The sequence below is a fragment of the Genypterus blacodes genome, unplaced genomic scaffold (assembly GCF_046128005.1).
Source record: "Genypterus blacodes isolate CSIRO-AG114 ecotype Tasmania unplaced genomic scaffold, CSIRO-AGI_Gbla_v1 ptg000005l_1, whole genome shotgun sequence".
Lineage (NCBI taxonomy): Eukaryota > Metazoa > Chordata > Actinopteri > Ophidiiformes > Ophidiidae > Genypterus > Genypterus blacodes.
The window spans coordinates 1,351,854-1,379,158 of NW_027466819.1; the positions used below are offsets into that span (position 1 = coordinate 1,351,854).

Consider the following 27,305-nt stretch of genomic DNA (forward strand, 5'->3'; position numbering starts at 1 on the left):
TGGATTAAACCATAAATCTAGTCATTAATAAACAGGACAAGGATAAATTTGGAGCCACGGCCTCTAAGTTTCCCCTCCTTCACTGATTTGTCTCTGATGATCGCCATTTAATCAGCTGCAAATGCTCTTAATTGCAAGATTAGTCTCCCACCAATTAGCCAACGTGCTAATGGTTCTAATCTGCCATTGAAGTCTACTGAATTCTAATTAGGATCTAACTGTTTCAATCCACCTAGGGCCCATCTGATGGGTCATTACCAACGTAGTTATCCTCATATAAACCAACTGCAGCAAGCAACACAGGTCCCATTTGGAGAGCAGCTGTAGAGGCTTTATGGCTGCCATTAGGGCCATTTCCATGCATCATCAAATGACAATGTTTCCATTTGTGGAAAATACAGAGACATTCTGATGACTCGGTGATTGAAATTTGTTACAGCGCAACACACTGGATGCTGTGCTCATTAAACATGTGGCTCAACCAAGCAGGAGAATAAGTAAACTTAACCAACAAAGTGTAACTGTCGCATAAACCCTCTTATAGCTTTCCTTTTACATAGCATGGCTTCATATGCATTACACATATCTATTAATATATAGATACACACCTACTATAGACGATTTCTGCTCATAATAGTATTTATTTACTCTATGGCTTTGAATTCCTTTCCCCATTAAGGATGAGGACGCCGGGCTTCAGGGGTTAGAGGCTTTTATAAACTATCCAAAGCCCGCGTGCGATCGTTAACCCTATCAGATGAAGTACTTTCACCTGGTAACCCAGCTTCCTGAGAGCAACTTGGACCACCAGGTGAAACCAATTAAGTAGTTTTTCTAATGTGACACTCTGTAGCCTCACACTCGGGCTGACACACTACACGACACAATGATGGTGACGTTATATGAAGTGACAGTAGGATGTCAAATTAATCTTGATGTGTGGTTGTAATAAAAACTCAGACAAGCATTTAAAATCAGGAGAACAGGGGTTTTAAACCTTTGTCCTTGTCAAATAATTGCGATTAACATTCCATTGCTGCCTTTTTTGCACTCAAATTCAGACTGATCTAAGGAAAAACAAATGACTAAGGAGTGACATGGTGCTAAAATACAATATGTAAAATCACATGAGGTGATGCAAACATTGCGTGTTCGTAAACCTCCATAAGGCATTTCACGTCTTTTATATGCTTGCAAAGTTTTAATAATTTATGGGAAGTGAGGACAGATATTAAATTGTAAATGTGTAAAATTCATCTTGTTTTGCTGACGATTAACACTCTTTAGATTTTAGATAGACGTTTAAGTACTACGCCATAATTGAGTGCAGTCTCTAAGAAGGAGAGAGATCCTCCGCGCAGCGCTTTAGGCAGTACAATTAGAAGTAATTGATTGTTATGTGCTGCAGCTGTGGAGGCTCGACATGCTCCTCTAACAAGTTCTTTCATGTACTTTTATTTTAATCCTGCAAACTATGAAAGTACAACCTTGTTAGTGTTTCTCGTGACCTTCAATCGTCGGACTGTAGGCTATCAGAACAGATCAGACATGATTTTGCTTCAAAAGACTTTAGTCAGATGTCTGAATCAAGCTTTGGTTTCATTTATTTGATCAGAACCCTGTGGGATTTCTGAGCCAAGTGTCTTACCTGCCCTGCACTTTGATGTCGGAGATGGCATAGAAGTATCTAGACAGGTTGTTCTCGTCCACCATGGTGGCTCCAGTGGCTGGTTTCAGCAGCTTAATCCTCAGATCGGTGATGGTGAAGAAGTCCCTCAGGTTCTTGGTGGTGTCCAGTTGGCCGTACAGTGAAGCCATGTTGTGCAAACGAGGCCCAGCAAACAGGGCGAAGCGATCCTTTATCTCAAAGCGCACCGTTTTGTCGTTCTTCCACACGTAGCCGCGGGAGTAGTCCTCGGTGCAAATGATGTCCAGCAGGGTGCGCTGTGTGAGATCGCCGACCGTCTTGGGCTCCATGGTGAAGGCGTCTAAGCAATCGGTGGCGTAGAACTGGTAAGGGGTCCAGGTCCGGCCGTAGTCCAGTGACTTTTCCAGGACCATCTGCTCTGGCCGGCCGGACTCAAAGGTCAGGACGATGTCGTCAGTCAGCTCGACGGTTTTGTTCCACGACAGCGTGATGTTGACCTGCAGGGGCTTTGGGTATTTCTTCCATGACGTCGACTGCCAAAAAGTTGTGGGGTTGCGACCTTCAAAGTCAAACATCAGCTCGGGATGGTGAGCCAGCTCCTCGGTGGTGGCATCACATTCATTGTTGCACATGTAAGGATTCTCCTAGAGGAAAATACAGATAAATACATGTCAGCTTCTTGATAAATATACCGTCAAAGGAATGTCAAGGGAACTGCTCTTTATCTATTCAAACACAGAATAGTACACACAGTATTCTGCCCAAAAGCCAGGCATCAGATTCCAGATGATTTGCAATAGGAACTAATTCCAGCAGACAGAGTTTGACGGAGTCATCACACATCTTTAGCCCAGTAAAACTCTAAGTGTCAAATTTACAAACCCTAAAGCTTTGAATCAATGTTATTTCCCTTCTCTGATGTCTCGCTCAGTTGCCTGTGTGTGTGTATTCTTATAATCTCCACACTCAGTATCGGGGCCTTGAGCTGCCAGAGACACAGTGACCCTCTCATTAAGATTACACCGTGGATCCAATATTCTCCTTCACCGCCATCCCTGCCACCCAAATTGCCGCTGTGTAATTGATATTCCTGTGCGGTGCTTCAAGCCGAGATGGCGACGGAATCCTGATGAGCAGTTTCTTATGAAACGCACAAAGGGACATACATTTTTAATGGGTCTGTGTCTGTCCTGTACCATAGACACCCGCTGACTCTGTTTGTCTGTGCTCATGTGTGTGTGTGTATCTGTGTGTGTGTGTGTGTGTGTTATGAGAGGAGATATTGATGCTTCAATATATATATTTGTGTGAGAGAAATGGAGAGAGATTTTAATTTATCTCAATGTGAGTGAGTGTGTGTGTGTTCATGTGTGTGCTTGAGTGGGCGACGGAGTGGGTAGAGAGAGAGACAGAGAGAGAGACGGGCAGAACTAAAGAGAGCCGCAGAGAATAAGACACACTCCAATTGACATTCCTCTAACCTCTGCTCCAGGAACAATGAGGTTAAGTGCTGATGAGATTCACAGCTACTGTAAAGCGGTTCGATAATCAGCAATCATCTGACACTCTACACGCAAAATTATCTAAAGGTGAGAGGAGCGAGATCTGCTGCTCTGCTCTGTTATCTCCGGCATATAGCAACACATCCACCTCAGCCTGCTACTTGGTACTTACTCTTCATCTCCTGGCAGAAATACCGATAAGCAAACCCTATTATGCTTTACTTAAAAGGAAAAAAATATATAAAGACGCTCCCTTCAACGAACCGGAAAATGGCATTTTATCTTCTTGACGGGGAGATATGTGTGGCCTCCTGCTCTGCGATACAGATCATGTCAGTCCATTTGATTTCCTGCGGGTCCGTGATACGCCGCTGTCGGGGTGAGGAGTGGGGGGGTCGTGGTCTCCCCGCGAGCGACCCGCTCCTCAGCTAGAGGAGATAACTATGCGATGAGGAAGAACATGACAGGGATTGTGGGTCACTAGGCTCGCCAGACGGGCACAAAGGAATGTTGCATGATCCAATTAGAAGGGTAATAAGGGAGGGTGGTGCTACAGAGACGGGCAGAGGGAGAGACAATGGGGAAGAAAGTCGGTCTGCAATGTGATTTTAAGTTGAAAATTCTTCTAAAACTTCACTTGTTGTGCCCCTGAACACCACACACCAGCACAGATGGCTTGGAGGCAACAGGAATGAGAGTGTGTGTGTGTCTTCAAAGAGAAGTTAGGGGGAGGGGCCATGTTGACTGCCTGTTTATAAGTGTACCCCACTGTCTCCGTGATGAGACAGGGACAGACTGATGGGGACATAGAGTGATTTCCCTGTTATCATTCAGAGCGTTCTCTTCCCACATATATTTCTTTCATTTTGTTGTCACGGTTCTATTTTTGTGTCAGCGGGATGGCCGCCTTGGCATCTTCTACAAAAAAAAAACAACAACCCCAGCCCTTATTCGCAGGCGATATGAAGCACTGGCTGAGGCTGCGGCGTGCGTGGATAATGAGAAAAACGATTTCCTGGCTGAACAGTGAGGACCAGAGTAAATAAAAGCTTTTAAGAGAGAGAAATTTGCTTCATCACGCATGGCAGAATGAGGGGGAAAAAAAAGCATTTGGAGAGACTGGGGGGAAAAAGCAGTCATAAATTCAATCCATAACCATTCTCTCACTACCTGCTTTGACTTTAGGCCTTCGGGGAAGCGATCACTCTAACCAAGGAGCCCATTCAGTACGGGGAGCTGGCTGGGGACAGACCTTTCATAAAACCCCCTTCCATCATTAATAATACCAAGTAACACAAAGGCTCTTTTCCAGTCAAACATTAAGTGACATCTATCTGTATTTATTCTCCTCCCCGGCGAAGCCCGCCCCCGCCGGAATACCTTCACACAGCCGGGCGTAGGTGGAATGATAGCGACGCGGGGAAGGGTCGGGACCTTTCATTGGATTTCCCATGGTGGATATTTAACAACAAAAGCAGAGCCTTATGAAGATCAACAGCCTCTGTGGTCATTTAAGACGCAGAGCTTCAGTGCTTTGCCGCGGGGGCAGCTATTGAAAAACAATAAGCACTCGCAGCTTGATCCTTTACCTGTGATCAAGGCCACTGCAAAGGGAAGAAGGGGGAAAGAGGTTTGTTATATATCATAAGTTATTGTAATATCAGCACTTTCTTAAGACGCCTACTACTTTTCTTATTGTTATAATTCCTACATCCTGAATTTCCTCTTTTAATCGATCTCCAGATACTGAACTTTAATCACATTATGACATTAATACAATGGCGCGAGTGCTTCTAATGGCCTCGTCTCGTATTGGCAGTGCGGATATCTCTATCGCCTGCTGTAGCTGCTGTGTAACCCGGCGCGCCTAGCTTCTATCGATGCTATATGATCCGTCCGGGGCAGTGGCTTATAGTGGCAAGTCTGTGGCAGGTCGCAGCTAATGATGTCTCGATCTCTGCAGCCTATAAGGTCAATCCAATATCAGGGTGTCACAGTACGAGGGAGAGTGAGAGTGAGAGAGAGACTCGAGTTGAGGAGGGACGAATACCTTCTACTGTAATGTCGTTCACTTCTATGAGGGCATATGGTGCAGATTGCTTAATCTTACGGTCCACCCAGGAGTTGATAATGGTTTAAAGTCACTGGGCAGCACAGAACTAAGAGTGAGTGACATAGGGCCCAGGAGACGAGTCTAACCCCCCACGTGACGCACCCTTCTGACACAAGACGGGGTTTGGGGAGATGAATTCTCTGGCCGCTGACAGGTCCGGCTGAAGGATGTGCAGAGGCAAACCAACCAATCAGTTTGTCTTGACAGATTTCTGGACTCGTATCGCAGATCAGAGATTGAACCAGTGTTTTTGCCACTGGGAGCCGCCTGCTGTGTGTGAGGCTCAGATGGCTCAGACTGAACCGCCTCCCACACCTGCCCCATTAAGAGCATTTCCTTTTTGTCACCGAGGCAATCATCATGGAGTTATTGGCGTCATTTGTTTCTCCTTAAGCACTCAGAGACAAATAGACTGTTTTCAAAAATGATTTAAAAGTGAATTTGGCTTGGGTTCATACGGCTGATGCTTGCTTGCTTCCTTTTAAGGAAATAAGGAGAAGTAGTTGAACAAAAGGAGGTGTAAGGAATCTTAAGTGATCATGAAGAACAGAGTTGTTGCCAGGTACCAAAACGGTAGAAAAGTCTAAAAATTCCATTGCTAAAGAGTTAAATAAAAGAAAGTATGATCAATAAAATGCAGTTTTATCTTTGCATCTCCATAAATACCTACCTACCTAACCTTTACATACATTGTGCATACATGGTACACTTTATGCATCAGCTTCTTGTGGGAGCCCGAATAGTTAATTCACAATGGATGGATCTAGAATGGATGACTCAATATTAGGGGGTGACTCAGGTTTGTTCTACCTGGAGGCCTCTCTGACGGTGAGAAGCCCCCCCTCCACCCTCAGGACCTGAGGTGTTGTAGGAGTAATCAGTCCAGCCTCCTGCTCGGCCTTACACCTCCGTCTTCTGTCTCATGACACCTACAGACGTGTCGCTGGCCCATACCTCGTCTCTCACACCTACACACGTCCAACCTCATTCAAGGGGAAGATTTGACAAAAAAAAAAAAAGAAGAACTTGCCGATATTGCTGTCGGGTGAGCGGATCGAGGATAGCAGCAACGGTGATGATGATCCAACTCGAAGCAGCACTTGACAAAATCGCAAGAAGCCCACAGAGAGCACGATAAATCCCTCACCTCCAATCAGTCGCGAGAGGCAAGGTCTCTGCGCCGCACTCATGGCCGGCTGAGATCACAGAGAGTAGATATGTTTGTGGTGACGCACGGAGAGACGGACCAAAAAGCGAGAGATCAAGGTGGATCGGGGTCTGCTTTTTGAAGAGGGAACGCTCGAGCGAATATAGAGGCTGAGCGTTGATCCTGTCAGGGTTTTGGTCTAAAGCCCTGACGGAAGAGACAGCTGAGACGAGCCGATGCTGAGATATTGAGAGAGTCTGAGCTTTAGCAGAAACTCAATAGAGCTTTAATGACCTGGAGTCGGGACTAGCAGTGGCTCACGTCCTAGCCGGGGGTTTACGTTCTTCTGACCTTCAGAGAGACGAACAGCAGGATGATTGCAAATAGAACCCCAGAATGTTCCATCATATAGGTTTCACAATTTTGAAAGCGGATATCAGGCATGTTTTATTTTTCCTTTGTCGGTAATAGCTTGATGGAAATACACACGAAAGAATCAAGAAACTGTAACTTTCACTCCGCATACATATCAGGTCAAAACTAAACGGCTGAATATTTCTCCCTGCACTCGTGTTTCAATTTGCCACATGCCAACAACTCCGCCTTTTGGTGTGTGAGCCCTGGCCAAAGCCGCCCCTTTGAGGACTGCAGCACAAGCAGTCTCGCCTTTTGAAGTGAGCTGCTTGGCAAATCAGCTGCGGCGTGATCCGCGGCCGCAGACTTGATTGGGATTCACGGGGCGTCGACAGACGAGGGGAAATGCACTCCACATTAATTAACACCTGGCCTCATTATCTGTCCCATGTGGCAGAATCCTACTGGGGGTAAAATTTAAAGCTGCCTTATTATCATGGGGATGGTGGCTGGCTTTCAATGATGCGTGTGTGTGTGTGTTTGCTTGCTTGTGTGTGTTATCCACAGAGAAATGAAACAAAGTGACTTCTACAGTTGAACTGGTACAAACACAGAGAGTGTGTTAGCGCATTTGGTCTGCGTATGTGGTTGTGTGTGTGAGAGAGAGAGATAGACTGCGGGTGCGTGTGGGATTTGACACACAGTGATGTCAGGATTCAATAAAAAGCTTTAACATTGCTTTAATGAGAAGATGTTTAATTCTCTTTGCTGGAGCTCTCTGTGCAGCACCCTGTGTTCCAGAGCACCCACTGAAAACACACACACACACGCACACACACACACTGCAAGCCTGTGTGCTGAAAGTTGATGTCTCTCTTGTCAACATACTTTATGTGGACGCCCTTACTCAAACACTACTTTTGTAGGATAAACAAACCAGCTCAGTCATTCCTATATCTAAACCCATCTATCCTGTGTGTGTGTGTGTGTGTGTGTGTGTGTGTGTGTGTGTGTGTGTGTGTGTGTGTCTGTGTGTCTGTGTGTCTATGTGTGTGTCTGTGTCTGTGTGTGTGTGTCTTATTCTTGTAAGTTGTGACCCTTTCATAGACAGAACCCGTCAACAGAAGCTTCTCACGTTCATTCTGCCAGCAGGACTTGTAGTTTATGTCACTCATTAATGCTATCTTGATTCCCCCGCCCCACCCCGCCCCTGACGCTCCCTTTCCTTCTCTATGGTTGTAGGTTCCACACCCCCACTGTCTACGCCCGTGCCGGCAGGACATGTGGAGGCGTTCAGGATTCCTAAATGCTGTTTCCACAGAATGGAGCCTGCGCCAAAGAGACTTGTTTGTTTTTCTCCGCATGTTTGAGTCTTCAGCAAACAAATACACTGAAATATGCATCAGCTAGTGTCAAGAGCAACGTGATCAACACTTCCATATGCACAGTTTTTCACTCAGCCGCATGGAAAAAATCTGCATCTCCAATTCTGAACATTCAGGAAGGTGTGTGTGTGTGTGTGTGTGTGTGTGTGTGTGTGCTACATGAAATAACCACGACCACAATCCCCCCAATGTGCATCAGTTTGTTATCAAAGGAGAAGAAAAGCTGAATGCATAGGAACTTAGCGTGTGTCTAGACTCGGACAGGTGTCGTGGAATGACCCCGAATTCTTAACATCAACCCATCTTCTTTGGTAATCAACTCTGTTTAACTCCCATTACTGCAGGTACTTTGAAGCTGTTTAAAGACGTAATAATCCTGCTGTTACACGACAATGCTTCCACACTAATAAGCTTTCAAAGGATATTGCAGCACCGTTGACTCCCGACTCTTTCTAGTTTCGTCTAAGCGGCTTTTTAACGACACAAAATGTGCCGCTGGGATATTCTGAGTGCCCCCCCCCCTCTCCCCCCTCGCCCACACACACACACACACACACACCGCCCCCCCCTCCATCACCCCTCATTGTGAAGGAAACCAAAGGACACCGGCTGAGTTCTTAGCCATTTACAATGAGATGCAGGGGTCACCGCAGAGGAATAGACAGAGAATAGGATGAAATTGAGAGAACCAAAGAGAGGGAGTGAAAGAAACAGAGAGAGAGAGAGAGAGAGAGAGAGAATGGAACGGCTGCATTGTTCATCAGCGTGTTAGCTCACAGTGTGTCAACTCATCCTCCATCTTTTCAATCTGCATAGTTATTAGAGGCTTTTATTAATTTGAAATGCCAAACTGAGGAATAAAGCATTACTGAAATGTCACCCTTTCACTGAGCATGATAAAATCACACCAGCCACTTTTGGAGCGAGGGCATCCTTCCCTCCCTCCCTCCCTCCCTCCCTCCCTCCCTCTCTCTCTCTCTCTGTCTCTCTCCCTCTCTCCCTGGCACAGTCTCTTTCACTCCCTCTCGCAGATCAATAATGGCCTGACAACATGATGGCTGGGTTTCCTAAGGGGAGGCAGGTCACAACAGTTGCCTGTCATCTTGCCACTATTTCTTTTTCAACCCTTCAACTTCCAGTGCATTATTCCTATCAGCAAAAAAAACCCCAAACAAACAAAGAAACCAAGTAAAAAAAAAACCTCTGGCCTGTAATGCGTGTGTGCGACCTTTACAATAACACTGCTATCACCTCTAAGCTGCTGTTGTGTTCATATTAATAGCTTTAAGTTTATGCTGCGCTGTGAGTCGAGCTGAGCGGCTCCATGATAAGAAGCACAACAAAACAACAAAGAGGAAAAAGCTCAGCCCAAACAGATATAAAGTTGTAAACATTTTTTGTCATTTCAGCTTAACTGGCTGCTTGTTAACTGCTGGTGCACTGATTTTTTTTTTTTTTTCACTTGACAAAAACAAACAATTGCAACAAATCTAGGACAAATGTCGTTCCGGAGAAGATTGTCTGTTGTGCGACGGTGGTAATGAATACACCATGTGGCTGCTCCTGTGACACAGATCTGCTTTATTTACACCTTGTACTAACAGGAGATCTGTATCTAGATGTGTTATCCAGATAAGATAGAGGATGGAAGGTGTAAATGTGCACAGAACGCATTATGATCTGGGAGCAATCTGACCTCCCAGAGCAGATATCCAGGTGTGGTCTGGCTCAGGGACTCATTTGTGTGACGTTGACAGCCCAGGAGAAAAAAGGAACCTATTCTTAAAAAGCACTAGTAGTAGTAGTTGTATGGATCCTGTCCACTGAGCGAGGAGGAAACTCGGGCTTTGATAGTGGAACGACTCAACGACTGAGGGTGACATTTTCAAATTGCTCTTCGTCAGTGCCTCCTGTTTGACTCACTCACATTCTACAGTTTATCTAAAATCACACACTTCCCTTGAGGAACGGTGAGCCCCATTCATGCATTTCCATTCTTAAAAGCCTTTGAGCAATGATTCTGACTGGTTGATTTGCAAACAACAATGAGCCGGCACATGGAGTAGCTATCAGGTGACTCTGTTATTATATTATGTACAAGAAATCCATTCAGCTGGACAAGTGTAAATGAAAAGTTGAATATGTCTGCACGCGCTAAAAGCTGTGAATTATTTCTCACTTTCAAAATTGCCTCATGGACAGATCAGTCAAGCTTTCATTCCTTTATCTTTATTGAAATAGAATAGCTCAGACGGACACAAGAGAGGGAGAGAGACGTGAATATCTCTGAGGGGGGGATTTAATTTCAAGTCAGCAGCGGCTCGTGGATTCACAGCGATAACGTCATCGCATCTGTTATTCAAAATTGCCTCCGACAAAAGCTCCGGTCGGTACTTCCTCATTGGTTCTGACGGCAAACAAGAGACGTTTGTGTGAAATCCTCCGAGATGACAGATAAACAGTGATTCACCGATGGAATGTCCGTGGCATGTTTGTATTTCAAGCCGAGATGTGTTGGCATTAGTTAAATGTGGCTCATGATGACGCTGAGTCACAAGAGGAGGGGGGAGAATGTTTCCTTTCAGGCTACAAATGCCTTCCAATCTGTAACATTCTGCCATCAAATCCAATACTAAAGGGGATGAAGAGGCTTTAATGTCTGCTTTATTATGGAGGATTTAAAGCCTTTTTACTTTCTCAAGCACAGAATATGGAGAGGAGGATACGCAGGTGAATCGCTTTGCTCATTTACAATGTAAATTTCGGAAACGCAGAAGCAAAATTGAATAAAATCTCAGTTAGGCTGCAACGAGGAACAGTGAGTCACAATTGTGTATTGTTGGAGCTCTGCATCCTAAAATGAATCCACAGTGTCGGGTAAGGATACATCCTCACCCATAAGGAAACTATATAAGATACTTAAAGGCTCTTCAGTGACGCAGATTTGCCCTTTGAGTAGAAAGCAAACTCATGCAGGCCAGCTTGGCAAACCGGAATCACCTCATTGATTTCATAGCAATGAAAATGTGGGACTGGAGAGTGAAGTACAATAATAGCTTTGACACCGAATATTAATATAGTGTAGGAATGTCTGGAATGTGGACGGTTTCCAACTCTTCTGCTGTTTTCAGTATAGATGTCAGAGAGCCAGAGTTTGTGTGAGCGTATTGCTTTTGTAAACGGACTTTGCAAACAAATGGAAAACGCTGTCATCTTCATAACAGCCCTGCGTGTGCTCTTACCACAGTATTCCAGCTGGCTTCACAAGTATTATATCTCCATTCAAAGCTAACCTACATGTATGTAAACGTTAAGCTCTGTCTCGTCTAATCACTTCCCTTTCTATCTCCGTGCATAATTCACCTGTCTTTGTATTCACAGCCCTCAGAGAATGAACCCGTCACACCATCCGGGGGAATAATGCCGACATATCTCTATCTGTCATGCGCTCGCCTCATATGAAGCATCCAACCTGCACATGTTCAAACACGGCATGGATATTATGCATCAGCGGCTGACAGGAAACAAGGCACAGGGAAATTAAAAGGCGAGGCGACAAAAGAGGTGGCAGCCCGCTGAAAGAATAAATGATGACACCCCCCATCTCCGGGAGTCAGGGGACATGTTGCATGTCATCTCAGTGTCTTGGTGCGCAGTGGTGCGATGATGATGTGCTGGGCAGGGCCAGTCCAGTACAAAGTCAAGGGCACCGGGTGACAGGAGAAGCTAAACGCTCCAACTGTTCCCTGTCTCCAAACAAACCTATGTATGAGTGGATTTCTCCCAAGAAGGAAGGGCGACGGGATCAAAGAGGGCCAATCGCACTTTCCTCTTCTGACTACGGAATTGCGTGGTTATTTCACCGTCTCGCCATGAGTGGGGGGGGGGATATTGAAATCCTTTCCTTAGGTTAAGTCAAGTTGAAACTCTTTAAAGTGAAAAATGTGTGTGCGCTGTTGTGAAATTGAGGAAGTTATAGTTGTGAGTGGTTATTGATAAGAGCCTATAGATCATCTACACGAGTTGGGCTACTTTCAACAATGGCTATAGATGATTTTGGGGGTATTTTCATGCTTTCAGGTCAGTTACAGGCTAGAGTTCCTGTTGCTCTGCACCACAGTAAAGTCCCTGACCTGGTTTCCTTTGAAACCCTCCTCAGACGGTGTCAAAAACACTTTTTTACCACTGAGCTTAATCTACAACAACAGATCTAACCTCGGCCAGACACACTATTGATGACATTGATATTCAAACCGCTTCATACAGGCTCAAAACGGTGGTTTAGCGAGTGGAGAACAGTGATAATCTCTTAATTCTACAGCGATCAAAGCAGCAGCGTCTGACCCTTCTTACCTCCTTACAGCCCGTAGAAAAGGAGACTTCACTCTCTCCAGTCCGCAAATTGCTTTTCCCAAAGTCTGTTAAGTTAGTTGTGGGCATCTAAAGACAAACATTCCAAAATTCACAACGCCTCCCGTCGTTGCCAGGAAAGATAAGTCTGCCGCAGTGACTGTCAATAAAGTGGCAGGCTCAAAGCAGCTTAGTGGGAGCTCTCGCCTCGTCTTCTCTTCCTAAACATCACGGCGGCCGTGTGGTGAACTGGCAGCCGTCGCTCCTTTCATACACTCGGAGAGAACTGAGTAAAGTTCAGAGGAGTTACAATAATCCACCCAGTTTAACTCAGAGGGGCTGGGAAGAAAAAAAATCATTGTTACTGAATCAGTAACTCGGAAATGCTCGTAGGATGCTACGCGGACGAATCGGCCACGGCTACTACCCCGGATACTACTGCTAGTCCAGATACGAGAGCACGTACGCCTGAAACACAGCACTCACACTCGCTCAGTTAGAGGTCAAGAGTGCAAAATTTAAGGGAGAGTTTTGAACAAACACAACAAGCAATCTCCTTGGCACCTTGGGGTAACAAGCTGGTTTTGCTACACGGGTGGCTCTCAAACTTTCTGAACCAATTACCTCCTCCTCACAGCCCAAAACACCCGAGCATTACCTCACTAATAAGCCATCAGCTCCAAATAAATTCACACCTATCGCACCCAAAAATCTAACCAAATAGGCGACGCAACCAAAGTGAGAATGACACGTGTGCACAAAACTCACTCCACTCCTTCATTTACAAATCACACATTTGTGCTGACCTGCTTTCTGCTCAGCGGGTGTGTGTGCTCTGCCAGGGCTGTTGACGCGCCTGATGGTGTCTGTTAAGATTCTATCGGAATGAAGATTTACCGCCACCCGGGTAGAATGGAAATAGACGCAACACCCTTAGTCCTTGAACTACAGATTGAGAAAGGCTGCATATTGAGGTTGTGATATGTTTAAGCTGAAGCTTTGTTTATATTTGCTTCACAACCACACATGATTCGCTTTAGCTCTGGATGGGAAATGAACTGCATGCTAATGAAGCCCACTTTTCTCATTAAAGACGAAGAAATGGCCCTGCCACTCTCGTGAATCGCCATTAAATCCGCCGAAAGCCACCCTGCTTTGGGAAAAGGGAGAGCGGGGCGAGCGTGCGGTAATTAAAACACTCTTATGTCTGCTCACCATATCAAAATGATTAGGGGGGGGTTTTAGATGCAGATGTCTTTCAGGCGCCCATTGTTCCGCCGGAGCCGCGAGGTGCAATAGTGTAATGCCTGTCTTGCTTAAGCACGAATCATGTAAATCTAACCGGATAATGTGTGTTAAACATGCTGAATATCACCCAAAGAAACAACCTTTTAAATTAATTATTAGTGTACTTTTAATATTATAGTATTATAATGCATTTAAAAAGGGATAACAGGAGCCGATGTAGCAATTAGTTCAACCTCACAGGCATGACCGCCCTCTTCAAGTGCAAGTGCAAGTGCATTTCAATCTGCACAGTTTGACTAAAGTGTAATAAAACCCTGATTTCTAACTTGCAGACTGCCCATTAGGTAATGTAAGTAATGACCTTAAACTGGTGTTGAATAATAGTGAGTGACAGCGCCACACTGCACCACAGGAGGACAGCCTTAATACCAGCACATTCTCTAGAACCCCTGAAGGTCTGCGGCTAAAAATACAGACAGGGCTTAAAGTCCCTGATGGAGAACTCCTGTCCTAGACTCTGTTTATCCCTGACTCCTTTTATTACTCCTCCCAAAACATCCAAGAGAAAAAAGCAGAAGGCTAAATATTTATATCATTCAAACATCGCGTTTGTGCCCAAACACGTCGACGGACCGATGTGCATTTGGCGAGCGCCGTCTCCCTGGTAACTACTGTATACTTGGCAGATCAGAGAATGGCCCAAAACATCCTTGAGCAATAGTGAGGGGAATCATAAGCACAAGGCGGAGAGCGGAAAAACAAACCGTCGAGAATTATTTGACCGTTGGCTGTGAGGCACGCCAGCTCCCGGGGATGCTGATTAGACTGAGCTCACAACCGCGGGGAACTTAGTGATCGGCTCAGAGAGCTCATTTGCATTCTCCTCTTATCTCCCACCCAACTCTCAGGAAGCACCGGTGGATAAGGTCAGCGGTGTCACTCTGCCTGTCTGCCAGCTGAGAGTGTAAACACATCAAACGGACAACAGCCATTTAAGCAGGTGCAGGGGGGGGGGGAGCCCGTGTCGCCCATCACCTGTGCGCCCGTGACCTCCGATTGGTGTCGGAGGTGATGAAGGACATGTTTGCGATCAGTCACATGTCAGAACCGTGTAGCAATAATGTGTAGATAATCAGTGTGTGTCTCCCGGGTGTGTAAGTCATTACACAAATGCCACAAAACACAAATGAACATTTCGGAGGCTTTACAGTTCATCACTGTCAGAGAGAAACCTTGGATGGGTAAAATATCAAGGAGGAATATTTTTTAAGAATTGGAGCTTGTTGTGTTGATTTGAAGACAAAATCAGGATGTGGTGCCTCCTCTGCCTCCTCTGAGGACGATGAAAGAGGTGAAATGATGTAACAGTTGAGGCACGCGTCCTCTCTTTGTTTCTCTCTCTCTTTTTCTCTCTCTCTCTCTCTCTCTCTCTCTCTCTCTCTTTGCAGCTCTGTGTAAATGCTGCATATTCAGGATCATTGACTGGGCTGATGAGCATTTCACAGTTTGTTTTGAGATAATGCTTTACAGCGCCTCACACACCACTGGAGCCCCACTCTTTTTTCATCCTACTGTGGCATTAAATGTCTCAATGCCATCTGGAGCCAGGAGAATAAAAACTCCTTTTAAAGATGCCGATTTTAATTGGTAAATATTTACTTGCAGGAGCTCTCAGTGGGCACACACGCGACTTCTAATGAGCCACTTTAAAGCCTATGGGCTCTTGCTGCTTCCTTTGAGTGCCATTCCAAACAAAGGCAACCTGGGGTTGAACCGTTGATAATGGTTGATAAGTGCCAATGAAACATGATGCTTAACACTGCAGTGAGTATGAAATTAATCAAAACAAGCCAAACAAAAAGCGTGTCATTGTCACACTCTTACGTGTGTGTCCAGTAATTCTGCGTGTGTGTGTGTGTGTGTGCAGTGACGAGTATAAGCGTAGTGTTTATGTATCTATATGTCCTTATAAATGCTGAGGACAAAAACAAGACTAATGTGGATAAGACTCTAACCCAATTTGTTAAGGCTACATTTCCGGCTAACAGGAGGTCCTGTGACCCAGAGTCTGGGGGGTCTAGATGTCCGAATAGCTCCCCAAACATTCAACAATCTGTTCGTCAAGTGATTGGATGGATTTCTGGCATGTGAGGAGGTTTTGGCTGTCAGAGCGAGCGAGCAGGTCTGCTGCCTGATTTCCCCCACAATTCAGTTTGCAGCTACCGGAGTGAGCCAGCACGAGTCAACAATAACATAATCAACGGGACGTAGCCAAGAGGACGAGGACAGCGGACGGAACCAGAGATTCCAAAGCGTAGTGTGAGTTAACACAATGTAAACAATGACTAAACTCTCACGCCGTCTGCCAAGCTTATAATTCACACTCAGACAGACGCGTTCTCTGTTCAGTTAGCTCAGAATCGTCAACGCACTACCATGTGTGTCTTCTATCAGTTGTTCTATCGACTGCATGTCCAAGCTTATGTGTATATTCGTGTGTGTGTGTGTGTGTGTTTGTGTGTGTGTGAGAGTGCTGCCGCGTGACCACATACAAGCGCTATCCTCACACATCCATCTCTGTAACAGCGGCGTGTTCCCTTGAATGCACCGTTCTCTCTCCCTGACCCAGTACACCGTGTGATCCTGCCTCCACCCTCATTTGTCTCCATCAGGGGACAGTCGAGGTTATGACTCACCAAAGCGCAGTACGTTTCTGGCGGATCCCCGCACGTGATATTTGGGGGGTCGAGGGCCACTCGTAGGTACTTCGTCATGTCTGTAGCTTCTGGCTGACAGGCCATGTAGTCCCACGCCAGGCCCTCCTCTGTGTAGATCTGGGACTTGCACACGTCATAGTGTCCCCAGGCTGCTGGGTAATGTTGCATGGCATGTGCCAGGTTGGTACACACAGCTTGCAGAGTGAATATTATAGACCAAAGCATTGCTGATCTCCTTTTTTGGGTCTTTGCGGTGTGTTTGTTATTCTTTGCAGACGCAGAAGACGTGAATCTCGCTGAAATTGCTCAGAGTGAAGTGCAGCTCTGAGAGGCGCAACGGAGCTGGAGCGGCATCTCGTTAGCTTTCTGTTAGCTGCGTCAGAGGGCACATGCAGTTCACTTCTGGTGTGACTGGGATTTGTCTTCTTCTTGCTGCCACTTCTGTCTGGCTGACTGGGGTGTGTGTGTGTGTGTCAGCGACCGGGAAGTGATAGGTGTCAGAGTCTGTGAGAGGGTCAGACAAGATGCAGGACGCTCACTCCTTAGCTGGGTCTGCTCTCAATGATGGTTTTGGCCATGCAGCATCCTGAAAGACACAAGAAACAGACAATTGTGGTAAATAACTCTCTAACACATCTGAAACGTTGCAGTATTTACAGAGGAGAATAACAGAAACGTTTTCACAAAGCCAGAAACTTCCATTCCAAATCATTTTCATAATGATTGCATCTCCACACTGAATCTAGACTTGTGTTTCTATATTGTAGCGATGTCTTCAGAGGCGTTTGGGAAATATTAAACTAAAATTGGGAGACAGAAATGATCCATCCAAGGGATTGTGGAATATTCAGAGCTATCAGGAGCCATCAGTCAGCCGGCTGAACTCCTCAGGTAATGGCACCTGGCAGCAGTCAGCGGAGACCCACACACAAGCCTGACGTCTCAACCACAGCCTCAATGCAGATACACACACACACACACACACAGCTGAGTCCAACGTAATGAGACTGTGAAAAGAGTTAAGTTAGTGTTGACTGTCAGCGTGCTGAGATGGCCTGAGGTTTTGCCTTGAGTGATAAAGTCGTCTATTCATGTCCTGGGAGACGCAGTTAGGAACAAAATAATGTACTTGTATTGCAATTGAACCTTTAGCGGTGCAGGGCAGCGTTTTCACGAGCAGGTACAGTCTTGCAGCTTTTAAAGCGGGTTACAATTTGGCAAAGGCACATTAAGTGTAGAGTGATGCAAATGCTAACTTGAAGGTTACAGAGAACATTGTCACTGAGCCGCTCTAAATGCCTCGCCTGCTCAAGGTCACATCAGTAGTTTCCCGGGACAGATCAAGGGAAGGAATCACACGCTCTGATGTGTTTGTATATCTCTGCATGGCATCTATAGCTCAGGCATTAGAAGGCAGTGTTTTAAGTTTGTTTTGGGACTGAGAATTGTGTCATATGAATGTTTTTTGACACATCAAAGCCAAGTGCTGCAGTCCTTCTTCTCCAAAAACAACAAGAGGCTTAAAGAGAAAAGCTTGGGAGGCTTGAATATGTTCCTACTACCACCAAAGATCAGTTCATGTGAGGAAGACGAAGTATTCGCACTGCGATTCAGACACAGCAGAGGCTTCAAAGTGAAGCCGCGTGCGGAGGTACGGACGGCGAGCTGCGTCTGACAGACCTCTGCCTGGAGACGGAGAGGAAACCGGAGAAAAAAACATGTTTCAGGAGAGAATTTCACTCTCTTTAAACGTGCCTGTGTCAATCAGCCAAGACTCAGGGAAGACGAAGAAGAAGAAGAAGCCAATTGCAAAAATGATAACACCGAACTCCGGGTGATGAATGAGCAATTTCCTTAGTAGGGGGGAATGTGTGTGTGTCACATTTCATAAATATAAATGCAAGGAACCTGATCAGAGGTGCGTCACGGGATGGACCGCTCTCTCTCTCACACACACTCACACATGCACGCACGCACACACACACACACACACACACACACACACACACACACACACACACACACACACACAGGCGCTTGACACTCACACACACACACACACACACACACACACACACACTCACACACACTCACACACTCACATACACACTCTTATACCGCCTTAAAAAAATAATTCCACCGTCCGTAACACAGAGGTTGACTTTCATTACAAAGATAGGCAAATGAGGTGTGTGTGAGCAAGCAGGGTGGTGGAGGTGGCTTATCTTATTTCTCTTTAATAGGGAACACTCACAGCTAATAAGCGACAGCAAAACCAAACTAATCACCAGGATATTAGATTTAATTCGCTGGCAAAAAAAGGAGTAATGGAATCCAGACACATGAAAGCGAGGTGTCAGCACGGCTCACTGAACCTTGGAGAGATACGAGTGTTGGCTTTTTTTCGGGAGGAATTACAAGCGCGGAGAGGAAAAGAGCAAAAAATGTCTTTATTGTGGCGAAGACATTATGTCTGAGTGTCATAAATGTAGTCTGACAGCATTCAGGAAGCTTTTATGTGCAAAGATCACACAAAAAAAGGCTTATGTGCAATTATGGAGTCTGTCTGTCTTTCTGCCTGTCTGTCAATTATCAGTGGTCAGTATAGACAACATAGACTGCAAAACAGCAATCCACTGTTGTGTTAAAGGTTGTGTGAAAGGTGTGGAGCATCTACCAGCCATACGTATATGAAGAAGAGATCCAGGAACATCATAATCTCACTGAGGGAAGATACGAGGTCAGATTATATATTAAAAGTCATCAATATTTGAGCAGCTCCCCATATTCAGAGAGAGAGAGAGAGAGAGAGAGAGAGAGCTCTGAGCCAAGGGTGACCCCCTCCTCACTCTCTCTCTCTCTCTCTCTCTCTCTCTCTCTCTCTCTCTCTCTCTCTCTCTCTCCCTCTGTGTGTGTGTGTCTTTTCCCTCTCTTGTTTTTGAAGCCTCTGAAACACCCCCTTGTGTCCGCTTGCATTCCGTCCCACGGGCCGCTCAAGCATGGCAGAGTGTTTTAAAAGTCACTGCCCGCTTGCTTCTATCGGTTACCAACTCCCGGCTAGACCCTCAGGACCGCAGCGTGGATGTGTCCCATTTGTGTTTCCTTTAGCGATCCTTAGCCTTTGAACGAGGCCGTCCTCCGTCTGTCTCTCTGTCCTCGTCTACCTCGTCTGTGAGCGTGGCTCTCTGGTTGACTCCTGGCTCTCCGTGTTACACTCAGGTGGAGCTGCTGTCCGTAGTGCTCCCACGCAGCACACTGGGGCTGTATTTTCCCCCCCACTTGGCCCACGACACTCACACACTGACACACTGATTCAGCCTCCATCTGGGGTTGATTCTGAAACAATTACTATTTTGTCGCCTCTCCATTTCGCATCAAGCACCTGGGCAGGATTTGGGGATGTTGCACACACAATGCCGCCTTATTGTGTTTATTGATTTTGTTGACTTCCCACCAATATCTCCTGATCAACAGCCAGTTGGAGCAGCCTGCTGCTGTGTGGCTGGTTGAAGAGTGCAACATTAAACACTCTTCCAGCATCCTTATAGCCAAGACGTAACCCTTCCACATGCCTCACAGTGGGATCCACTGGCAAACAGAAGCATGTTAGCAGCCCTTTATCTCCATTATTCCGTCTCCCTCTCTCTCTCTGGCTGTCTCCCTCCCTCCTCATCCCTGGTCCCTTGTTTTTTATCACACTGCCCCCCTCTTCCCCTCTCTCTCCCTCTCTTTCTCTCTTGATGGTTTGTCTCTCACTGTCTTTTCAGGACTAGCTGGATGAGCGTGGGTAATGAGTCACACACGCACTTTGTAGTTATGCTTTCTAGTTACCACTCAGACTGGCTGTGTGTGTGTGTGTGTGTGTGTGTGTGTGTGTGTGTGTGTGTGTGTGTGTGTGTGTGCCCTTATGCAGAGACGGAGAGGAGGTGGGAGAAACCTGTGAAGGTCCCTGACAGCAGCTATATGCATTATTCAAAGTTCTTAAAGACTTGCAGACAGAAATACATTGCAGCATACCAGGATCAGAGAAGCGTCAAAGGTGCAAGTCAACATTTTAAACACGTTTCCCACAAGCCCATAAGGAACCAAACGTTGAAAGGAGAACTTTTACGCAGGAGCTTTTACGCAGGGGCGAGGCACACCTACATTAAGCTTCACTAACCTGCTGCGCAACAGGTCCAAGTCTCAGTTTTGCTCTTTTTACGAAGCCAATTACGATTTAAATAAGAGCAGCGCCAGATGAACGCTGTGAGATGTAAACATTGATTAAGAGGCACAAAACAAAGCGAACTCATCACAGCAGGAAGTCGTAAACACACACACATACACACACACACACACTCACACACACACACACACACACACAGGAGACCTTCATTCTCTATTAATTTACTCCACTTCCTTCAAACCTGATTGCCGTAAACGACTCGCCCACGAATCAACGCACCGTAATCACGCCGTTACAAAGCGTTTAGTCACGATTGTCACCATCATGCAAAGCGACACACACGACAAAAAGTAAACTGTGGAGCCATGAACGCTACATAAACACAAGAATACTCACATGTACGTGCAGTCAGCTGACCTTCAACAAGTTATTAACAACCGAAGGCGTGTTTGCAGAAAGATTTACGTCTCTGATTTATTTTTCTGTCTCTATTTCTTCCAAATTCGCATCAGATGTCACAAAAACAAGGATGGACATTCCAGCGTAGATAAACACTCTTTTTCCTTCTCAACTTCCAAAAATAAAACTTTTGCTCCTCTCCAAATCAGCTTTTTTCTACCAAATAACGTTCCAGCACTTCACACACACACGCACACGCTCACACACACACCTCCGAGTCTCGTCTGGCGACTTTACGCAGCGTCCGTTGCTCTTTGGCGCAGCATTCGTCGGAATTGCGCCCGGGGGGGGCGGGGGGGACACTTGCGATAGTTCACCGGTGGTTCACGCTGATCGAAAAATTCATTAAAGTCCATCACATTAGGGGGAAAAAAATTAAAAATAACAGATTGGAGCTGCCGGGTGTGTGGAGAGGTGCGTTTGTTAACACGACCAGGAGAGAAGGAGGGAGAGATAAGCGATCTGCCTCAGATGGAGCCGCTGTGTCCGGACACATCTGAGCGCTCCACCGGGTCCTAAAGGCAACACCGACGGGCTCTGGCACACTGCACACTCTAACTAAACGGAGCTTCTCATTAAATCTTCAACATATCATACAAAAGCTTCAAAACCTCTTTTAATTTATTATAAAGTCTTTTTTTTTAAAAACATATTAATATTCATACAGTATACTCGTAGACACTGATACCCGGAATTGTTTGACTTTGTGTGGCCAGAATTTACATATCGTCGTTTCTAGAAAGGAAATAATTGAATATTGAAGTATTTTAATTATCTCCCGTTCTAAAGTGAAAGTATAACAAGCTGCATCACCTCCAGCAGTGTGTGTCTCTGCCTCACACAGGCTGCTGCAACGTCGACAAACAACCTATAATTGCATTTAGAGAAACGTAACGCTTGGAATTGAAGCCCAACACACGTAGGAGATGACTAAATGCCAGCTTATTATAAAGTACAAGAGTTAATACCTATTTAATAAGTGCTAAGCTAAATTAGTTTCTATTATCCAAAAGACTAAAGGTGCAGCAGGGGAGTCAAGCCACGGAAACTTCGTTAAATCTCCAGAGCAAAGTATACAAACACAGATAACAGATGCTTTTATGACAATATTCAGATTATATTTCATGTATTTCCTCTATATTAATGCTAATGAAGCAAACAGAGCTTACCTGTCTGGAATTGTGTTGTGGGGGCTGAGATGAAAAAAGAAAACTTCCCAGAATTGGAGTTTTGATGCGATATTCGGGTGTTATTTTGGAAGAATAAGTGGAGTTGAGGTGCGCTTGCTGGGCTCCCTGGGCGAGGAGTCACAGATGTCACCCAGTGCGCTGCAGGGTGCCGAGCCACCGCGGTGACGGCTCGCTTTGAACGCGCATTTTTAATTTTGGTGCTCTGCCAACCGCGGTGGGGATTTACGCGACGACTACGACGACGATGAGCAGCAGCAACAACCGCGCCCATGAGCTGAAGGTCACCCCGGCGGTAACACGGCGCGTCCCGGAGCGGCTCATTAAAGGAGAAACGACACCGAGTTAGTTAGTTAGTTGGTTGGTTGGTTAGTTAGTGGAGCGAGCAGTGAACTTCTGCTCCATTCATACTTTTGTTGTTTTGTTTTGTTTTTATGCGCGCGTAAAAATGACGCAGTTATTGATTGGGAAGGCGCACGCGGCACGCAGGGGGACGCGCGTCGACAGAAGGGACGCTGCTGAGTTTGGCTTGTTCCATCTATCAGCTATCGATGATCGATAAAGCAGATTAGATGTGCTTTGATTGCTCCCCCCAACATGTTACTTTGAAAGCACTTTTTCAGGGTTTGTTTGGGAAATTGATTTGCAATGACGTAAGTTCTGTTATGGTTCCTTCCTTTCTCGAAGGATCTGAAGAGGGGATTCAAGCCAAAACAAAGCAAAGTATCTGATGAATCATTCACCTCCTACCACATCTCCTTCCATCCTTCTCTGCTCTATCCCACCATCTTTCTTTGCTCGCTCCCTTTAGTCCTTCAATCCTCCTTCCTTCCATACTAACCCCCTCCCTTCCTCCACCAATCCTTCCTTACCTTCTTCTATTCTTGCATCCACCTTTCCTCCCGTCACAAATCATCCATCTATCCACACTTCCACCATTTCCTTCCATCTTTCTTGACTTAAATTAATTCTAAACCATACCAGAATTAACAGTCTTCACGTCTCTCCCCTCTCGTCCTCACTCCCTCTTTATTTGGCCAAACATAAGCAGATAAGTGGTAATAATGGTCACAAACAGAACCGCAGCTGGATCGATTTGGAGCAAATTAATATGCAACGGAAGACCTGTAATCCCATTAAAATGTGACAGTGGCATTTTTGTTCTGATAAAGGCAGATTTGGCCGTGCAGGACGGGAGCTGAATGACAACAAGTTTCCCATCCCACAGAGCTAAGTGGCTTTCAGTGTATCAGAGGGTTCAGCCTTTGCTTGGAGCAACTGCTGCTCTTGACATTTCCATTAAATCGTTGCTCCTGGAAATACTACCAATACTACCACGCAGACCTGACAGCCACGGACATGAGGGTGCTCGCTCAGCCACCGGGTGGACGGAGAGAGAGGGAGAGAGAGAGAGAGAGATGGAGAGAAAGAGAGAAAGAGAGAGAGAGAGAGAGAGAGAGAGAGATGGATGGATAGATAGATAGATAGATAGATAGATAGATAGATAGATAGATAGATAGATAGATAGATAGATAGATTGATCGATAGATACCCTCTCCACTTCCCCAAGTCCACTCTCGTCTGAGGTTGCAGGGGTCAGCTGGATGAATCCACAAACCCACTTAAAATCACACCGGAGGCATTCATAGATTCTCGCTGGTTCTCAGCTGTAGGATAATGTGCATTTGCGAAGGGCGGCGAGGTGGTATCTGCCCTCTCTCACCCCTCCGTGTGTCCGCTCCCTCAGAGCCACGTAGAGCCGCTCGCAAGGCCCCGAGGTGGAGGCTTTTGCTGTTTGATTCGGCTCCCAGGGGGTCTATTGACAGTTTCAAAGTAGAGTCCACCTGCCACTGCTTTAATCATCCCTGACCCCACCTGCATGTTGGGGAGAGCGCAGAGGGGGGAGGGGGATGGTGAGGGGGGAGGGAGAGATGATCAGGCGCTTGTATGTATGCATAGCTTGTGTGCGAGGTGTCAAGAGGAAGAGAAGAAAAAGAAGAGAGAGAGGTACAAAGATGAAAACGAAGACCGGCGCGGATGAGACGTAGACTTTTTCGACGCCATTTTCCATCAAACCTTGAGGGAATTGAGATATTTCCCGCATTTGTGTTGAACCCTCGGAGTAACTATGTTTTGATTCCAGCCAGCTCTAGGATTCTTTTGCACGAAAGTTTGTTCTCTGCGGTTAAAATGTATTATTAGTGTGTTTAATCAGATTTTCCTCTAGAGATGGAATAAAGTGATTCAGCATGCAGGCACAACTTCTGTCTGCCAATTAATTAATTCAATTTATTCCAAAGCCTTTCTTAAGGCCAAGGTTGTAATTATGGCATGCAATTAGAGAAGATATAAATAATAGATAACTTCCCCGTCCCTGCCAAAGTTAACCCAAAAGTTGTTTTTTTTCAGGTATTGGTGATTTACATAAAGATCTCACAGTGCTGCCGGCTGTAATTAAAGCAGAAGCTCCCTAACCCTCCTGACAAACATCACTCACTCATTGTAGAGTCGTGGTGAGGCTGTTAGAACTGTTTACATTGTGCTGATTGCGTCATCAGTGAGACTTACAGATAATTAGAGGGAAACTTGGTGGTTAAGGTGAGAAGTTGAGCCGGCGTGTGGTGGCATGTGACAGTGGAGCCTTACACCCGACGACACACAGCTGTGAATATGAGTGGGTTGTTACGACACATGAAAGTGACTGTGTACAAGGAGTATGTGACACTTATTTTGGAGAGCATGCCAAAGCCACTGCAATGAGGCTTTCGAAACAGGAGGTGATCAGGGCACGAAGGGAGACTCAGGATACACTCTCACTGGAACTAGAAGGCAACTCCAGTGTAGGCTCACGAGTGTGTGTGTGTGTGCGTGCAGGGAAAGGTACAAGAACAATTAGCATTTTGTTTGTTTAATTTACTGTAAATTATCATTGCAAGGACTTGTTTATATATAAAGACAAAGCTAAATCAAGACGTCCTTCCAGTCTTTAACCTTTAACCTGTCTATCTAAAGTAATGACACTAGTAAAGTAGTAAATCTGAAAATGTCACTTGAACACTGAAAATGTCTCTGTAACTTTGTGGAATATCTCTTATTTGACATCGTATGAGATGTCACATCAGGTGAAGTAGTTATACGTTGCTAGATAGAGAGATATAGACTATATAAACTCTGGGTGCTCTGTGGTGGAAACGCGAGTCTCATTGAGTGGGTGGCACACTTCCGTTCTCTGCCAGGTATAAGAACAAGCGGGTGTCACCTCAGCTGTGCCAAAACCAGGACACGTAAGCAGCTGGAGCCCGGCAGCATCTCCCTGCCGCGTTGAGGGGAGCGGGCATGGCGCCAACCTCTCTGGGAGCTGTGCTATATTTCACGTGATGGATGACACCAGTCGTTTTTAGCCGTAACAACAAATCAGAGCATCAGCCGCTCTCCTCACTGTTTAGAATAGATAAAAGTGTTCCCCTTTGGATTAAGCGGGCGAAGAAAGTCTAATGAGGTGATAAACTGGAAAAAATCTCCTCATTCAGACGAGGAGACGCGTGACACACTCGGCATCTTTCTTGTTCTACAGACAGATGGGTTGATGCTGGTGGCGTTTTAATTGTGGTTGTATGTAGATGGCTCATACTTGCCACAGGCTTGTTAAAATCATCATAACAAGGTGACGGTGGGGAAAAGAAGAACTCCTAAAGTGGAATCAAAGTGTTGGAGGTGTCACACAACAAGCCAAAAGTCAATACTAACTTTGGAGATGAGAATGAATGTAGCACTAGAGGGGCGGCCATGATGTTTGAGAGGCTTATTCTAATACCTATAAAGGTTTAATAGACTTCTACATACTAACACAAGCTTCAATTTACTCTGTTGGTTGGTTTGTTAGCAGGACTGACAAAAGGGTTTGAAATTCAAACACACACTCATAACTTGTAGAATATTGTGATGTTGTGTTAAGCACTTCTTCCACTTTTACAGGTTTTGCATTGTAATTTCCAGAGCCAGTGCTTTATCACCACCACACACATCTCAGCTTGTTCAGCCTTGGTGGATATCTGCACTCTGATGAGTCCACACGGTGCCTCAGGTCCATTTTGCTGAATCCTGCACGGCTGAAACTTTTTTTATGTGGTGAAACGAGGAGCTGAAATTGTGGTGAGCTGGCACGCTGATAACTACAACAGTCTGAGGTTTAATTATAGATTTACATTTCAGGTAGAGATGAACTACGGGACAACACCATAATAACTGCTCTGTGCTGTGATCATGGCCAAGATGACATTTGGTGAGAACCTGATTACTGGAAAAGCAACGGGGGTCAGTTTTTGGAGCATATTGTAAAGTTTATTGAATCACATCCACACCAGAGGGAATGGAAAGAAAATCATTAGAACTAAATGCATTTATTATGCCAAGATGCTGCTTCTTGGCTCGACATTCATGTCTTTTCAGTAGATGTGTGGCCACTAGCTTGCTTCCCAGAAGGCAGCCCAGGATGGAATCTATCCCAGAATCAATTATCTATGAATTGGATTGTATTACAGAGAACACCAATGCTGAATATGTCTCGCACAGGCACTCAGGAGACAGTCGACAGACTGCAACCAACCAACCAACGCTGGGAGCATGTTAACACAGTTTTGCACAGACAAATGTCACTATTGTCTTTGATTAAAATTCACAGCAGCCATTCATTATTCTTTACTCACAAGCACATACATGCCACAATTTTATAGGTAATGTCTGCTTTCTGTCTTGCCAACATAACACTATTAATTGATTAGTGTTTTCAAGCTTTATGCCTTATTAATCACCCAATTATCAATTTAGCCTGCCTGCTCTGTGCTCTGCATGTTACGCTCGTACATCATGCTATTTGTGTCTGTGAGGCTCTAAGCGGCTCATTATTCCTCATGGATCACTGGCAATGACCTCTCCTGATTGAGGGAAACATATTTTGATTTGGAGACCACTGAAGCTCTTGCTGCCCACAAAAGAACATAAACATGTTGTTTACTAATGTTTCTCTG

The 27,305-nt window shown here is 45.5% G+C and overlaps 1 protein-coding gene across 2 annotated transcripts in view; it reads right to left on the minus strand.

Annotated features, from left to right (window-relative positions):
* The window catches only part of LOC142996632 (netrin-G1-like), a 40,895-nt gene extending 19,381 nt beyond the window's left edge, over positions 1 to 21,514 (minus strand). Inside the window, exons 1-3 of one of the 2 annotated variants that reach the window (XM_076147632.1) lie at positions 21,303 to 21,514; positions 16,444 to 17,050; positions 1,649 to 2,292 (exon numbers count right to left, since the gene is read on the minus strand). In XM_076147632.1, coding sequence (XP_076003747.1) covers positions 1,649 to 2,292; positions 16,444 to 16,689 — 890 coding nt within the window. In that variant the 5' untranslated portion in view covers positions 16,690 to 17,050; positions 21,303 to 21,514. Of the gene's footprint in view, positions 1 to 1,648; positions 2,293 to 16,443; positions 17,051 to 21,028 lie in introns of both variants that reach the window. The other variant, XM_076147623.1, reaches the window with a different exon arrangement.
* Between the last annotated feature and the right edge of the window lie 5,791 nt (positions 21,515 to 27,305).